This window comes from Drosophila arizonae, chromosome 3 (genome assembly GCF_054131065.1).
Source record: "Drosophila arizonae isolate 15081-1271.41 chromosome 3, UAZ_ARI_1.0, whole genome shotgun sequence".
In the NCBI taxonomy this organism is placed as follows: Eukaryota; Metazoa; Arthropoda; class Insecta; order Diptera; family Drosophilidae; genus Drosophila; species Drosophila arizonae.
The window spans coordinates 4276338-4293697 of NC_142923.1; the positions used below are offsets into that span (position 1 = coordinate 4276338).

General features: G+C 34.6%; 1 protein-coding gene across 10 annotated transcripts in view; it reads left to right on the plus strand.

Moving 5' to 3' along the window:
• bun (TSC22 domain family member bunched) overlaps positions 1-17360 on the plus strand; it is a 135299-nt gene that overhangs the window by 114958 nt on the left and 2981 nt on the right. The window contains exon 5 of one of the 10 annotated variants that reach the window (XM_089463527.1): positions 3931-15777. The exons of the other annotated variants lie outside the window; for them this stretch is intronic. Within the exon in view, the coding sequence (XP_089319653.1) occupies positions 3931-3960 (30 nt within the window). The 3' untranslated portion in view covers positions 3961-15777. Of the gene's footprint in view, positions 1-3930; positions 15778-17360 lie in introns of those variants that run through there. 10 annotated transcript variants of the gene reach the window in all.

A 17360-nucleotide genomic window follows, 5' to 3' on the forward strand; every position in this document is an offset into this window, starting at 1 on the left:
ATATTTTTGAGTGTCGCATTCTTTTGCATAAACGTAAATTCCTCAAGTAAAAAAAGAATTTGTAGCGCTCTCATCGCTCAACCCTTGATATATCATAATTTTCATTCAAAGACCTCACCGTCTCCATTCACATAAATCATTATGACCCTGTCGCATTTGCATGCCGTGAAATGAGGTTCGCCGCTGTGCCACAGCGCCAAAGAACTGTATTATTAATGTTGATATATTGGCATAATGACCTTTGCGCTATATAAGATCTGGTATGCGTTGAACTTTTGTTTCGTATAGTATCTTCCGTAATGCTTAAATTGCTTTCCATTTAGCAGTCAGGAAATAATCGTCGATTAATATCCATTTCTAAACTGAATAATTTGATGCCGCTGACCTTTTAAAGTATTTTCAACTTGAATTTTAAGCAAGTTAGAGTCGATCTAGCTGAGCTTGCCTCGCTCGGCGCGTTTCTATTTAACCTTACAAAACGAGCGAGGGGCGTGGCAGCAGCTGTTAAGCCTCAACGGTTGACAATAAATTTCTCTCTGCGTGCGTTGTGCGTTTGCAATCACAGCAAACAAAACTCTTACACCTTAATACACACACGGCCGACGCGGTGGGCCACTTAACAACAACTAGAAATGTCAATCAGCTGCCAAACTGTCAACCTGCTCTTGATATACCCCAAAATAAAAAAAATGAAAATAAAAAAAAAACATGAACAACAATGAGCGACGGCAGCAACAATAGCAACTACAATGGATTTACAAGCAAAGTTTCTTCCACAGTTGGCAAAATATTGTATTTATTTGTCACATACCCTGCAGTTATTACAAGTGACGTAAAGGAAAGGGTATAATCTATAAGTAATTTATGATGTTTATAAGCTATAAGTATTTCAGCTCTACATTGAAGAATAAAGATTATAGATGATATTTAGAATAATATAGTTTGTCTAATTTATCCTCAAACATTTTAAAACCAATTTACAGCTGCTTTTATAAATCACAAATGATATTATAAATAGCAAATGATATTTATTTTAATTAGCAAATACTCGGAAAAGTAATAATTTTAGTTGATTCTTAAAGAAACCTACATACAGGATATCTCTTAGCTGAGCACTCGCCTTAGCCCCATTCAGACTTGTCTTATTGTCATATGTTATTGTGAACAGTTTCATTGGTTGCCAAGCGCTCGACAGCAAAAATTGCTGTTTCAAAAATTATATATATACTTGCAAATATATATGTATATGATATATCATACCTTTATGAGTTTATATAATATTGAAAACTGACAAAAACAGTTGCTGACCTAATTAACTTTTTGGCATTCGCGCCGCATCAACAAAATAAGCAACAACAATGAGAAGAAACAAATAAATCAGCTCAAACCAAACTGCCTAAAAATAATTCCGCAAATGTGATTAATAATTGCCATGCTAAAAAGCGTACCCCAAATGTTTTTTGTTCAAAGAAAAAATTTATAAAAATATACTTGAATATTATTAGCTTAGACTATAAATAAAAATCCCATATGAGAGGCAGAGATAATTTTCTAGTCATATTCAGTGATTAAGATAAATGTGCTTAAAAGGAATCTAACATCAGCGACTAAAAAAAAAAAAATAGATGTTATTTGGGTTAGATCTTTCTAGACTGTTTGCCAACACTATTTAATTGATTCCAAGTCCAGTGCCAATCAATATTCCTTTGCTGTTTACTAACACTGTTCAAGGCCCTTGTTTGTCATGTGTGTAATGTTAAATTGATTTCAAGGTTACTTACCAACACTGTTCAGCTAGTCTGCAGCCTTCACTAGCCATAAATATTGATTAGATTAACCAAGTCTTGATAAACAGTACACTCGTCAACTCTATAACTAGCCATATCAGCTCATCTAGTATTAAGGAATACTCTTTTGCTATCAGTAATGATCAAATTGTTTACCAACACTGCAACAGCAACATTAAGCTCTAGTGTTAAACAATGCGCATTCGCCATAAAAGTATTATTGATTAGATTATTTGAGCCTGTTGATAAAGAGCAACAACTAGTCAACTCTATAACTGGACTATTTAGTAATGTTTGCTCAAGTTTTTATAGATTGAAGAGCTGCAGTCATATTATATATTGACTTGCCTGACTGTCGGCCTATCAAGCAAACTAGTTGGCATTTAAATGTGTTTGCCTAGACTCGCTTTATAAACTATTGACGAGCTCTCATTAGCTAGACTATGTCTACCATATAGCAAACACTTGAGATTGCGCTCGATATTGCCTTGAACTGTGATCGGCATTATTGATAGACTCCCACCTAAAAGCAATTAGCTATTGAGCATTTCTCATAATGCCCCAGACACCAGCCTACAGACATATATTAAAGTCGAGAGCCAAAGCTCAAGTGCGTTTTACTCGACTCGAGACTGGCGATTCGAAATGCGTTCATCGAGTCAACTTTAATTTATTTTTATTCCCTCATTTTGTATTGATTTGCGAACCAGTCGAACAAGTTAATGCGAACTGCGGCGCGCTGAGCTGCGTTAGGGTGTGCGTGTGCGTGGCATGTGTCTCGCGACAGGCAACTGGCGACTCACGATTCGCGACGCGAGGCAGAGACACACCTACCTGCCTTGCCTGGCTGGCTGCCTGCGTTAACCTCGTCATATAGTCGCAACGTTTCGGGCCATATTTACGTTTAAATTTGGCCATGATCGCAGACGCCGCCGTCGCCACCAACATGAAAACGCGTTTTGACTTTTTTCTTCTCCTTCTCTCTTCACTTTGCATACGATTCAAATCGATCCGAATCGAATCGATCGCACAATCAGTGAGCGATCGTTTAAATTTAGATGATTTTGCAATACAATGATTAATTTTTTGTTGAGAACTCGATTATTTTTTTAAGCAAGCTAATTATATTTTCATGTGTCTGCTTATTTATTTATTATTTTTTTTTTTTTTTTATACTTGAAGCAAAGGTTAGTTCAGTAGATTTCTGTCTTGGGCTGAAAATCAGCTGTCATCTTATATATTTATAGATAATGATAATTGAGCTGTCAATCTAAGCTAATCTAGTCTACCCTTTAAACTTAATACATACATTTTGGTCTATTGTATATATTGCTAGCAGAACGACTTGCTAATTTATAAGAGATATATGCTTCACTTAATATATCTACTGAACAGAGCATAAGTCGAGAGCTTTAAACGCTAGGGGATAGGCAATTTAATTTCATAAAATATTGCTAAAAATATATGTATAGCCTTTTTTTTTAATGTTTATGAACTAAAATTCGAAACTCTAATCATATGTAGGAAAATCCTTCCATACATCCTGAAAACTCTATTTAAAGAGCATAACACAAGAACATTAAGAAGTTTACACTATGATTCAGCTATTGTATCTGTTGTATACAGCGTATCTCTATAGTCTATCACATTGAGTTGTTTCGATTGCATTTAGGCCTTTTTCACTCACAAATCTGGCACCAATATGCCAATTGAATTTGGAAAATTGTGGCCAGACAACGTTATTCTACGCACTACGTTTGTCGCCTCTATAGATCGTGGAAAGTTTTTTCTTTGTGTACAGAACAACAATAAACAACAAGGAGGTGAGGTGCGTGCGAGTGTGTGTGTGACTGTGTGTGGGTATCTATAAAGCGAACAACGCGTCGCTTTATGCATTTGCTTCCGCATTTAATAGTTTAGCCAAGAAAAATGGAAAAATCGTTTTTGCGCCACGTTCAATTTGCCTGATGAGCCATTTTATAATTAAGTATTAAGAGCCAATTAATTAAAAGCAAGGCAGAACATAATCCATACATAATATAAAATTGAATGAGCTTTTCTTAGAAATAACATATATATATAATTTGTTTATTTATTTATGTATTTTTTTAACATTTTCCCTCCTACGCTCTTCTCTTTACAGGTAAGCACAACATTTATGACTATGACATAAGACAAACTTGGTAAACAAAAAACAGAACTGTAAACAAATGATAATAAATTATTTGCTGCCCGGTTAACGTAAGTCAATTAGTTTATGGAGCTGCCAGATGATGTCTGTGATGTCTATATTCTATTGGAAATTTTTCCGTTCAATGAATTCCAATCAAAAAATCGAATGAGACAAATGTAATATGCTACAAATTGAGCCAACTATGCGTAAATCTATAGAGTATGAGTGGAGGGAACTGTGGAGGGGTTTCTTTTCATTTCAAGTTGATGGGAATCCAAAAAAAATATTTGCTGATTGCCAAAAATAGCCAAAATATAAAAGAGAACTAGAAAGAAAACAAAATAATTGAGCAGAAAACAAGGAAAAAATATTCCACATTAAGCAAATGCCCATATATATGTATGTATATGTCTCTATATGATATATATCATCGGAACTTGCAGAGGCAAGAGTGTGGCATAGGGTCCGCAAAAGTACAATAACAACGTATTGTATCAAAGCGGATCAGTTGTTTTTGTTTGTTCGTTCTTAGGCCTTTAATGATTGGCCTTGAATAATTCATGATAAAATAATTCAGTTTGCTCTTTTTTTTTTTTATTCTTTTTGCATTTATGTTATTTTGTTTTGTTTTTCGTATTTCATTTTGTTGTATTTATTTGATTTGATGAGCTTGTCCGTTCTTCGTTTGAATTTTCATTAATTTTCTGCGTTGTTCTCTTCAATTCTCCTTTCGCTGTTCATTTGTTTACGAACTATTTGTGATATGCATAGTCGACGTTAATTGGAGAAAGAGAGAGAAGGGGCGAAAACGAGCCAGGTATTCGATAGGTGTTGTAATGTGATAAATATATAGGGTTGTTTGGCCAAAGAGTTGGCTGTAAAATGTGTCACAATTTAAATTTGCTTATAGCACTTTATGAAGAGGGCTTGACGTGATAATGATTGAAACTCTAAATACTTTTGTTATATTTATATATAATATTAAGAGGGTACGATGTTAAAATGTGAGATTAAATTCCCAATTATAGTGATCTTTCAGTATTATATGAAAAATAGATATAGAATAAAAATATTAAAATATAGATATAAATATATTTCTAATAAAATAGATTTATTTCAATTAAAAATATACAAATAATCGAAATTAAATTTTTAAATTCATAACATAATTTATGAAGTTTTAGCTCACAAATTTCTATATGAAATGTAGTATTAAGAAATTTAATAAAACTCAGTTAAAATGTGACAAATTGCAAACTTTAGTAATTGCTATCCTTCAACTTCCTTCTGCCGCCTTATAATACTCCCATTTTTATGAATTCATTCAATTTGAGCAGCCACACGTATATTGCGAATGCTATTCACACCCAGTTCCACATTTACGCAGACAGCTCGTAAAAATCCAGGCCATGTATGGCTCATAAAACTAGCTGCTTGGCCTGTTTCGCTCAAACGGAGGCAATTGCTGCAACTGCAGCAGCTCACCAAAAATAATTACAGAAAGCAGAAAAAAAAAACACAGACTGCAATTAAAGTCTGTGGCAGTTGCAGTAAATGTTGCTTGGCCACACACAAAGCGCCTAACGATGCGGATTAGCATTTTGGCCAGGTAAGCGACAGACTTCTGGGCAGACGCGCGACCTGCGCTAATTGCAATTGAATGCGCAAATTAGTTGGCAAGCGCCGAAGATGGCAACGAAATTTGTTGGCCACGTGTGGCAATTAACTTTTTCTCATCTTCAAATGTATAGGTGTATATATGTGTGTGTGTCTGTCTGCCGACAATCTGTTGACGCACACGCAAACACGAACTACCCTTTGGGAGCGAGGCCACAAGCATCATAAAAGTCCTATAAATAGCACTACATAAAAATTTTTAAATACCCTATGCAGCGAGTAATGGGCATATTGTGACAAAGTATGTCAAAGTGAGCGCTGTGGGGGAGATGTGTGAGATACAAGATTAGAGATGAGTGAGGGAAGGAAGCATTAGAAATAAAAGTTTCTTAAATCTAGCTGTCTCTGTCTATTGACTGATAGCTTTGCAAATATTGAAATTTATCAATCTATCAATTCATCTATTTATAGATAATAGAATATAATATTTCTCAGTCTATCTACGACAATATCTGTTTATCGATCTATGTGCATATTTATCGGTCAATCAACCGAGTGTGCGATAGGTATATTTCCATGAATCAATCAGTTCCGTTAATCCATCTGCTTATCAGTCGATTTTTATCTCATATTAAAGATTTGCATATGTTTGACATGCATATATTTTATATCTTATGTATGTCTATATTATCTCTCAATCAATTTATCTTTCTTGCAATCCCTGTAGTCATGTCAGTCAATATATATTAATCAATATCAATCTATGTAAATATCAATCAATAACTGTCCCAATAATAGTCTTTATCTTTCTCATGATAGATATACAATTATCCAATTTTAAGTCAATTTCTATTAATATTTAATTGAGTAAAATGGCAAAACATATTTTTTAAATTTTCGTCACAGTATTTTGTTAGAGATTCCTCCAATATCGGCCAATGAAATTTTTGATTGATACACATAGGGTATTTGGCATTCGTTGCAATCATCTATTTTTATGTTATTTACCCACAAAGAATTTCACACAATCATTTACTGCGCATCCTTTCGTGGAACTTGAAATTTGTTCTTTTGATTATGCTCGTTGTCTAATCTCAATTCTGTTGCCTCGATTCAGGTTGAATAAACTTTTTCCCATTGACCTCAATTTGTGTGAAATTTAGAAAAATAATTAAAAATGCGAACACAACTAATCTGAAAACAAAAGCAAAAGCTAAAGCAAAACTAAAAACCAAATGCAAATGTTGACGTGCTGTATTATTAAATATGTAGTTGTCTTTGTCTTTGTTTATTTAGCGATTGCAGTTGAGCTTGTTTCTTTTGTGTATTATCCTTGTAACCATTTTTGCGAGTGTCGCTTAATTAGTTGCTGATGTGCGGAATTTGACAAGTTTTGGGTTAAGGTCGACCGAATATACTAAATACTTTCTCTGAAACAGCAGCCGAGCCCCGATGAGCCGATGAGCGTGTCATATTCAATTCTCAATTTTCAAAAATGTACTTTCAAATATGCCGCCCCAGAGATAGAGAAGACAAATAAAGAAGCTGATGAGTAATATTTCTTATTCCGTACGCGGATCAACCTAATTTAGGAACTGTCAATGTGTTTAGCGAATATCTTTATAAAGCATATAGCATAGATATATAGATATGTTGTGGGCCGCACATGTTAAGCTGTCAAATCTTCCGCCCTATATACATACATATATACACACACATGTGTTATAGAAATATATATATCTAAAATATCGCAACGAAAATAGTTTTAAAAACAATTTTCAACTCTTGGCACGCTTTCGACTCAAATTCGATGCGATGCGATGCGAAAGCAAAAGTTGTGTTCTCACCGTTTGTTTTCCTTGATTTGTTGGGTGGGTGGGCTTTGCATCACATTATTATTATTATTAGTTCTGTAGTAGATGTCATTTGCGTGTGCAACACGCGATTTTAATTGCTTAATTTTATAGAATAGTCGCCAAATCTTAGAAATTAATTGGGCACTTGCCTTTTGGCTAAATGAACATGTGTACTGTAATTAATCATATTGGTTTCAAAGTTGCCTAATTGACGTGCATTATGGGAGCATATATAGATTTTATATGTCAATATATAATTGAGAGAACATGTCTAAAAAATTCCTCTGAGGCATAGGCAAAGAATTGAAATGTATTTTGATTAAAACTTAATGGGAAATGTCAGAGATGTAGACATTGAATTGAATTTTTTTTTAATTGGAAAAATTTTTGTAAAGTTTTCCATAAATTGAGTAAACTTAACCACTCAAATCTAGAATTCTATTGTAACTGATTATATATTGAATAATTTAATATGTAGATTGAGTAACAAATATAAATTTTTGGAGATAATAATGGAGATAAGCATCTCTTATTCTAAGAGAATTCCCTAATTAGAACAGAAAGAGTAAATCAGAAAGAATTATAAGAATTCAAAAAGTAGATAAATCCGTTTAAGATTTTGTTTGAAGACCATTGCGAAAATTCAAAATACAAACCATCTTGTATAAGTTTTTCTTTCTAGAAAAATCCTTTTCATTTTTAAGAGCATTGCGAAAATTTGTAGTGAAAAGAAAAATATTATATATGTATATTCTTATTTTCAGTGGATTCAAGGTATATCGATGTTTATATCCATTGACAGTAATAGCTGCAGTAGTTATAGGTACTCATATATAATATATAGGCAGTAGTTATATTCAAAATTTATTGCTTTTCAAGTTTAGTCAAGTTTTTTAATAGCAGTTGCTCCTCAATATTTAATTTGCCTCTGCTGCTGCTGCTGTTTCGTGGCTGTTCGAACCAAACCATTTTTCATTTAGCTCGTTTAGCATTTTATTGGTATTTCCTCTGATTGGCAACCTAAACAAATTGCCCATTTGCAGCTACACCCAGATATATACATATATACATATATATACATACATATTGTATGTATATGTGTGGGAACTGTTTGATAAGGCGCACTGGCGCTTTGTTTGAGCTTCAGCTACACGTGTGTCCGACTAGAAGATACATCTATGTATTTAGGCTCTAGTTGACACAGTTCTCCAATAGATAAATCTACCGACTGACTGCTCGCTACTGGCGACTGTCTGATGGCGGCTGACTGCTGGTTACTAGTTGCTGGCTCAATTGTGTGGCATTGATCTATTTGCGAAGCAGCATGCTAATTTCTATGCACACAGGCGACTGCTGTGGCAATTTGGAAGCTCTATTTATTTTGGCCAAATATTGTGCCAGCAAAATAACTCAACAATAACAAGAAAATACTCAACTGTGATAGGCACACAAATTAGCATGAGAATCATGCTCGAATGGTAGTTCTATATGTATATATATATACTTGGCAACGCAAATAGCTGACTGGCTATGATGCTGCTGCTTGCCAGTGTTGAAAAACAGTTGAGTTTATTTTGAAGTATTATTTGAGAGTTTATGGTCAAGTAAACTTTTCTAAGAAACTTACTCAAATCACTTTATTAATAGGCAAGAGAATCTACCTAAACATACAAATCAAATTTAGTAAATTACAGTGTTGAAAGGCGTCTCTTTGTCCTTGGATCTCAATTTTAGTAGGCAGTAGCTAAATATTGGCGTCAACTAAATTTATTTCAATTGAATTTTTATATACGACAGAGATGAAAAAAGTAGACAAATCTGATGATATATTTTTTAAGATTTTAGTTTTCAGTGTTGTAAATCAAAGAAGTTTCTTCTAAAGTTCATAGCCTGGAAACTGAAAATTTTAAATTTTGAGTAAAAGAAATATGATTGCTTAGAAATTATTAATATTTTTCCCACATACACTCTACTGATGCAGTACCTAACAGAGTATCTAGCAACGTTTGCCTGTCTGTCTACCACGTCGTGCTTTGTTTGAGATATATTTACCTGTTTCCCCGTTTATCTTTGACTTGTAGACAGCTGCTATTTTTTATGCACAGACTTTTTTTTGTGGTAAACAAATGTGCTAATAGTTTGTTGATTATACGAGCTAAACGGACTTGGCCGTTTGCTAATATTGTTGTTATTGTTTTTTTCTGGGATGTTCTATTTGCCTTTGAGTTAATCACGCGTGGCTGGTGTGTAACACGACTGATAAGCAACAGCTTGGCAGCTGCGATAAGCGAATCAAGATGAGGCGATAGCCGCCACCTAGGTAGGCAGCAAGACTACCCAATCGAAACCCATTTCAACTGGAATATATATATATACGTTATAGATGAGTGTGTGTATATATAGTATATATTTCATAAATTTATGACCGATTTTTGTTGTGTCGTCGCTTGCTTTTTGATTTGTTTTTAATTAATTTCAATTGTTGCCCACTTAGCTTCTGGACGTAACGTCAGCAGCAGCTGTTCCATAGAATCCAATAATGAAGAAAAAAGGCAGCTCTCATTCAAAATCAAAACAAAAACGTATCAGATAGATACGTATCTTTCTAGATATTATGTATAGACACGAACACTCAAAGAAACGATCAAGATGTGATTAGAGCACTGAAAGAAATTTCTTGAGTTTAATATGAGATTCTTAAGTGAAATTATTTTTTATTTAAAAATATATTTTAAATACAAGTATTAAAAGTATATTGCTATAAAGTATTTTCCGTAAGTGTTTATTTAATACTATTTTTGCCATTTTCTGTCTTCGAGCTTCTATTACATTCGACTTCTCATTTCATTTCCTATTTCGTTTCCCATATTTCTCTCAGTGCCTTCGGCTGCCCCAAACAAGTTCGAGGCGAAAATTCTCAGGCACTTTTCGTTTGCTGATTAGCCAAACTGAAAGAGAGAGAGAGAGAGAGAGAGACAGACAGAGGGAGAGAGTAGGGAGACTGTGACATTTCTGAATTGATAAGCGGTTGGGGGCAGCTGTTTGTTGTCGAATTCCAGTTTCAGTGCGAATGCGCTGATAAGCCTCAAGGCTGGCGCTGACTGCGCTCAAATGTCTGTAGGGGGCTCCAGTTTGTCTGGTAACGGTTCACAGAATTTTGGCCAAATGCATAATTTTGCAATTTGGCACAGCTGTCAAAACATTTGCCAATGATGCCTTCTTCCTGTTGCTCTTGGCAAACAGTTGACAGAACGGGACGCAAAAATACAAAAATAAAAGAAGCTGGGAAAAATAAACGTCTTGAAAAGGTGCTGACAGGTGGCGTGATCTGCCGCGTTGTCTGCCTCCGTCTCTCTCTCTCCCTTTCTCCCGCCCGTATTTCTATTTCCTATTTCCATAGGCCTTAAAGATCATATATCCATTTGGCACTCAATTGATACGACTAATCGGTGTGACTAATTTAACCTAGTCTAGACTAATTGCCTTTTATTCTTATCTTCTGTTCCACTTATATGTTTTGGTCCTATAGGATATACGGTATGTACTTTAGTTTGCTTTTGTCCCCATACAAATTCCTTGATCTACTTCCTTGCTGCTCCATTGTTTCTATAATATTGTGTTCATGATCTAGTTTGGATTCATATTAGCTTTATCATTTGCTTTTCTTTGGCTTATCTATTCAATGAATATTCTTTGTGGTCATTTATAAATAATTATCTGGGGACTTAATTCTCCATGGTCAGTTGATGTGATGATGATGATGTGTTCTTGGGCTTATCAATTGTACTTGATCAGATTTACATTGTCCTCCATTGTGTTCAATACGCAAATATTATCTGATTCTGTTACGCGGATGTTCTATGGCTAGTCATCGACAGCTAATCTGAAATTATTGCATTATCTTTGATTAACCAACAATCGTCCTTGACGTCCCTCTCTCTTCGCTTTTACATAACTTGAAGGGATCTTTTGTGTTCTGCTTCTTTGCTTTGTCTTTGTATTTTCTTTGGCCTTTGCTTTTCCTCTACCTCTATCTTTGCTTATTTTTTTTGTTCCCTGTATTTTCATTTTGCTTTGCTTTGCCTTTGTCTTTGCATTTTACTTTGACTTTGCCTTTTAATTTGACTTTGTCTTTGCTTGTGGCTTTACCTTGGCTTTTGCCTTTGACTTTGCTCCATTTTTACTTTGTTCTCCTTTGTCAATGGGTTTGTTTTCCTCGTTGATCTGTTCTGTTAGCTGTGTAAGTCAACTTAACTCATTAGCTAAGTTGTTTATTTATTTGCTATTAGGCAAATCCATTCATAACTCATCTGTGTTAACTTCGTTGTTTATTTGCCAAAGCCGAGTCAGACTTGATTACCAAGGCAGCTGCCATTTTATATAACCCCATGACTCGTTCTGGCAGCTCTTCAACTTGGGAGACTGTATGTCTAGTTGATCTTGTCTCTCACTCACTCTCTCTCTCTCTCTCTCTCTCTCTCATTCAACCCTTCTCACTATCTCTCTCTCTCTCTCTGTTTTATAACCAGATTTGTGATCAGTTTTATTTAGCGATGTTTCCCAGCGATAAGCACGAATAACGTTGCTCAATTATCTTATCGCTCGTTCGCTCGCTCGTTTTGGTCAGTGCAATGCGATTCGGTTGATTGTGGCGCAGTGTTGGGCAGCGCTCAAAGTCCATAGTCAACTGCAATCCCGTTAATTTGTGCACCGCACAACACGCGCCGAATATGATTCAGTATCGGAATCAGCCGGAATTTGTTTTTTAATTGCCACAGCTGTAGCGCATACACTCAGAGAAAATGCCATCAAGAAGTTAGTCAACAACAAAAATAACTTTTTGTTTTCTTGACAGAACAAAAATTATACATTTTATTTATTTTAAGACCGTTTTTTATTTTAAGTACATCTTGACTTGTACCTTCAGAAAGTCTTAAAATTACACTGCAAATATTTAAGGTTCCCGAATTCTATTCAATTTTGATATTGTTAACATTTTTAAATGTATTCATCTTTTTCTCAAAGTGCATTACATGAAAATTGTTTTTCAAACGCGCCCCTTTGTTCAATTTTTCCGTAGTTTTCCTCTAGCATTTTCGTGCACGCGCTAAGCGCGTGCCAAACTTTGCGACTAGAAATTAGTTGAAAACAACAAAATGAATTTCAAATACACAAAACAAAAAATAAAAATAAAAATATTAAATGAAAACAAAAAATAACAGAACACATGTAAAAATAAAAACAAAACAACACAAAGTTCTCTCCGTTGTAATTTTCCACGGGCTGTAGTTGACTTTTATTGCAACAATTTGTTGCTTTTGCCTGTTCGTAAACAAGAAATAAAAATTTCCACACGCAGAGAATTTTATAACAATTTAGTTTTGTTTTGTTTGTATTTGTATTCACTTTAGAAACATACATTATTTGCATATGCGGGGGAGTCTCTCTGTCTCCCTACCCTCTCTCGCTTTATCTCTTGCTCTCTAAGGTCGTGCTTTGTCATACTCACATATATAATGGCTGTACACACCCCCTTGATTGACCCCTCTGCCCTTATCGCCCGCTCCCCTCGAATTGCATTGGCATATTATATTATTGCTAGACACATCGACGATGCGCGTTTTCGCTGTTGCTTTTGCTTTGTATCATGTGAATAATAATGAATAATGATGAATTGTGAATAATGAATAGTGACGCGTCTTTGAGTATTGGCTGTTTGCCAAAGCAGAACCATACGATGGTCGTCTAGCAACTGTTAGCTGAGCACCAAAAATATATTTTAATTGCGATTAAAGCAATTGTTGTTTGAATTTGCTATTCAAATTATTCATTCAAATTTTGTTGGTCTGCTTTTGGTGAGATTTCATTGAAGAAATATTAGAACTTTGTAGACTATACATGATACTAATAATATTTACAGTGTTCTTGCATTCGGAATCTACTTTTTGTAGTAATATCGAATCTCAGACTCTGACTCTGACTCTTCCGAGCATCGTCAATGACCTTATGAACTCGACTTTGATTCCTCGAAACTTTCTGCCAGATCGGTTTGACAGTAGAGAGGAGTTCCATTTTTTATAATAATAATGATAATGATAATGATTGGTCAGTAATAATGAAAACCTATACTGTCAATTTCTTGCTGAGCAATATCAATTAGCCTGCCTTCTACACCTCATCCAACAATAATAATAAAATAAAAGTATTTATACTAATATTGTAAATGAGAATCGCTAGTTCCTTAATACTTACTTTTAACTTCCACACCCTTTCATGGGACTCTCCCAGATCTTTTCAGCGCGACAGCAAAATGTTCAGATACACGCTTCAATTTTATATAAATATTGCAATTTGTTTATACAAATGTGGCTTTAATTGTTTTAATTTTATTTATTTACTTATTTTTGTTGATGTGCGTTTTTCTGCTCTTTTGTTTTTGTTTTCATTTTTAAATGCTTTTCTTAATTTTTTGCCGCCTGCAACGCGGATGTTTTTTTACAATTTGCAATTTGTTGCCGGCATTTGAAGCTATGGGAAAATCAGATTTAAGATTCTTCTACGCATACAGATGCACATACACATATATGTATGTCTCTGTGTACGCATCTGAATTTGTATCTGTGTCGGTGTTTGTTGTTGAGCTTTGTTTTGTATATATGTGGCAGATAGATGGAGAGAAAGGTAGAGAGAGAGAGAGTGAGTGGGGCGGGGGCGCGGCTGCATCTGCGACATGCGCATGAAATCGATACGTTTCATGTTCTCGCGCTGTGTGTTGTGAGTTGAATTTTTGAACACAGTTGTTGCTATTGTTAATGTTTCATTCGATTGCTGCTGCTGTTGTTGTTGACAATTTGTTTTGCAAATTTGCAAGCCCTTGAAAAGCAAAACTGACGGCTTGATTTGCGGTTGTTTTCTTTTGCCCATCCGGAAACGAATGGCCACGCTTACATATGCATATATGTATTATATACATATGTACATGTATACACATTTGCGTATGTAAAGAATGGCACTTCAAATCAAATCAAAGCTATGTAAGCAACTCTGCTGTAAGGGACAAAACGCAATGCGCAAAAAGGTAAAACGCCGACCACGTTTTTTGTTTTGCTTTGCTCAAAGGCAAAAGTAAAAGCAAAATAAAAACATCGTATGTTTGCTCCAAAAGTATTTATAAGAACGCTCGCCCGTTCGCTCACTGCGAATTCCTTTTTTGCTCTTTGGATGATAAAAAAAAAATGTCGTAAAGTTTTTGCGTCGTAGCGCAAAAGTGTCAAAAGAAACAAAAAAAAAAAAAAAAACAAAAAACAGCCAAGAAATTTGTCATGCCGAAAACGCGTGGCAAAATTTGTTGCTGTTTGGGATACTTTGTGAAGATGTTAATGTATGTATGGGTGTGAGTATTTATGCCGGCTGGTTTCTTAAATTTGTTAACAAATTTTTCGGACGCTGTCTGCTGCCTTTTATTTATCCATATGAATATTAATAAATAAAACAAAATATATAGTGTGTAAATTATTGAGGCAAAGCGCGTCAAAACAAACACAGAGAGTAAGAGTAACAACAACAGTGGCAGAAGCAGCCGCAGCAACTCAGCTTTTGGTAGGCTCTGATAGATAGAGATACATACCCGTCAATGAGCTCCACAAACATACACACAAACATATATGTATATGCATGTGCATGTGTATACTGTATAGCTGTCGCAACATGGCGCGCACTCCCAAATAAAGTATCGCCAGCAGATACACAGCACAGCGCTGAGCGCTCTCTTGTTTTCTCCCTCCCTCTATCTCACACTCACGCTATCATCACATGCACACACATGCGTTCTCAGCGCGCTCGCGCTCTAGCTCTTACGCTCTCTCATGCTCTCTCACCGCTGTCGCTGCCATTTTATATAAAATGCGTCGCTAATTGCAAGCAGACGTTCAGTCGCCAGTTAAACTCGCAACACGCCGCACGTAAAACGCAAGAATACTACAAATATACAAGAAAAATAATTATTTGAAAATAAGATATTATTAAATATATTTTTAAAGTATAAATATTTTGTGTGAGCAGCCAAACAGAGACTCTTCAATTGTGAATTACATTGATTGATACAGCCAAACAAGAACTGTAAAAGCAGCAGCAGCAGAGAAAATTTTATTACAAAAAAAGAGCTTTCAGTGCCGAATGCAAATGCAAAAGCTCTGCGCCGGTCTCACAAATCACTGAAAGCTGTGCTGCGTATTCAGTTATTGCTGAACTTTTGCTGTGCAAACAACGCAAAAGATAAAACTATACCAAAAATTAAATATTAAAGTAAAAGAAAAAACGCACAAAGCAGAAAAACAAACTACAACTGTGATACAACACTGCAACAAATTATATATTATATAAGTGCGTGAAAAGTGCAATACAAAATAATCAGAACTTAAATACTCGCAGAAGAAAAACTTGAAGAAAAGAAAATAATTTTGTTCTGTTAAATACTCAAGTGTAACTAATACTATTAAAAACATACATACAAAAATGATGGGCACCATGTCTCTACGTCAGCCTGAAAATTGGCTCTACGAAATTTGGCAGAAGGGCTATGACAGCCCCTGCTATGTGATGGTGCCAAATGCCAAAGTATGTATAAAGAAGAATGAAAAAATATATATATAAATAATATACATATACTCTAGTCAGTTGCATTGGCTAAAAATTTCACCTTGCATTTTCTATTGATTTTTTGTGCATAGATTTTTTTCATTTCAATTGAGGCTGCGCGCATTCAAGGCAAACATGTCGTAGAATAATATACGTATATATGTAGGTGTATTTTCACATATGATGATATATCTTAATATATGTAGTAGTATAATTATTTTGTCAGAAAGAAAGAATTTACAATTAAAATTTATTAAAAACAAAAATAAAGAGCACATGGAACAAGTGAAGCGACGCCATATTTGGTGGTATTTTTTTTCTGAGTTTCGTTGAGTGCAGGCAAAAATAAACGAAAGACTCGAAAAAAAAAAACAACCAAAAACAACAAGCAGAAGTAGTAGAAGAAAAAGAAGAAGCAGCAGCGGCAGCAGAAACGTTTGGTGTCTACCTCAGAAAGCGACACGCATGAACCCCAAAAACGAACCTCGACCCGACCGACTACCAATTTCTATTTGTCTGACTCTGTCTCTGCTGTGTGTGTGCATGCGTATGTATGTGTGTGTGAGTGTGGTAAATGCATTTGGCTTGCTTGTGGCTGGTTTGTGTTACCTGCAAATTTGAGAATAGAATTTTGAATATAAATATATATACGAAAAAAAATTTGAAAAAAAAAAAATAAATATTTTAGAATTTAACTTTTAAAATTTTCTTGTAAAGAAAATAACTATGTTAAAAAATAAATATTTCATAATAGAAGATTTCAAATATCTAATTCTTCTCAGTCAAAAAATAATAATATGTGCATAATTAATTTATTGGCATATATTTGTTTATTAAATGTTTGCGTGAAAAAATATATGAATATTTTTTGTCTCCTATTTTAACACTTGTCTGCTTATTCAATTCAGTTTGAACCAGTTTCTGTTATTTGCTTTTGACTTGTTTTTATACGTTTATCAACTCATTTTTATATAAGCAATGGGATTCACAAAGTATAGTTCATAAAAATGATCATTTTATAATTTCTATTTCTATATTTATTTTTTTTTTAATTTCACAGTTATTCATGCTATTTATTTACATACACAAATCAATTTTTAAATTTATTTAAATACATTTATTAAGCATTTTGTGAACAAATGAAAAAACGTGCAAATATTTATAGACTCGACGCGTTTCTTGAGATTCGAGCGCTTGGCAAAAAGCCCAGTCCAAAAGAATAAAAAAAAATCGCTGTAGAACATGCGAGACGACAGCGCATTGACCATGCCCCTTAGAAAGCCGCCCACC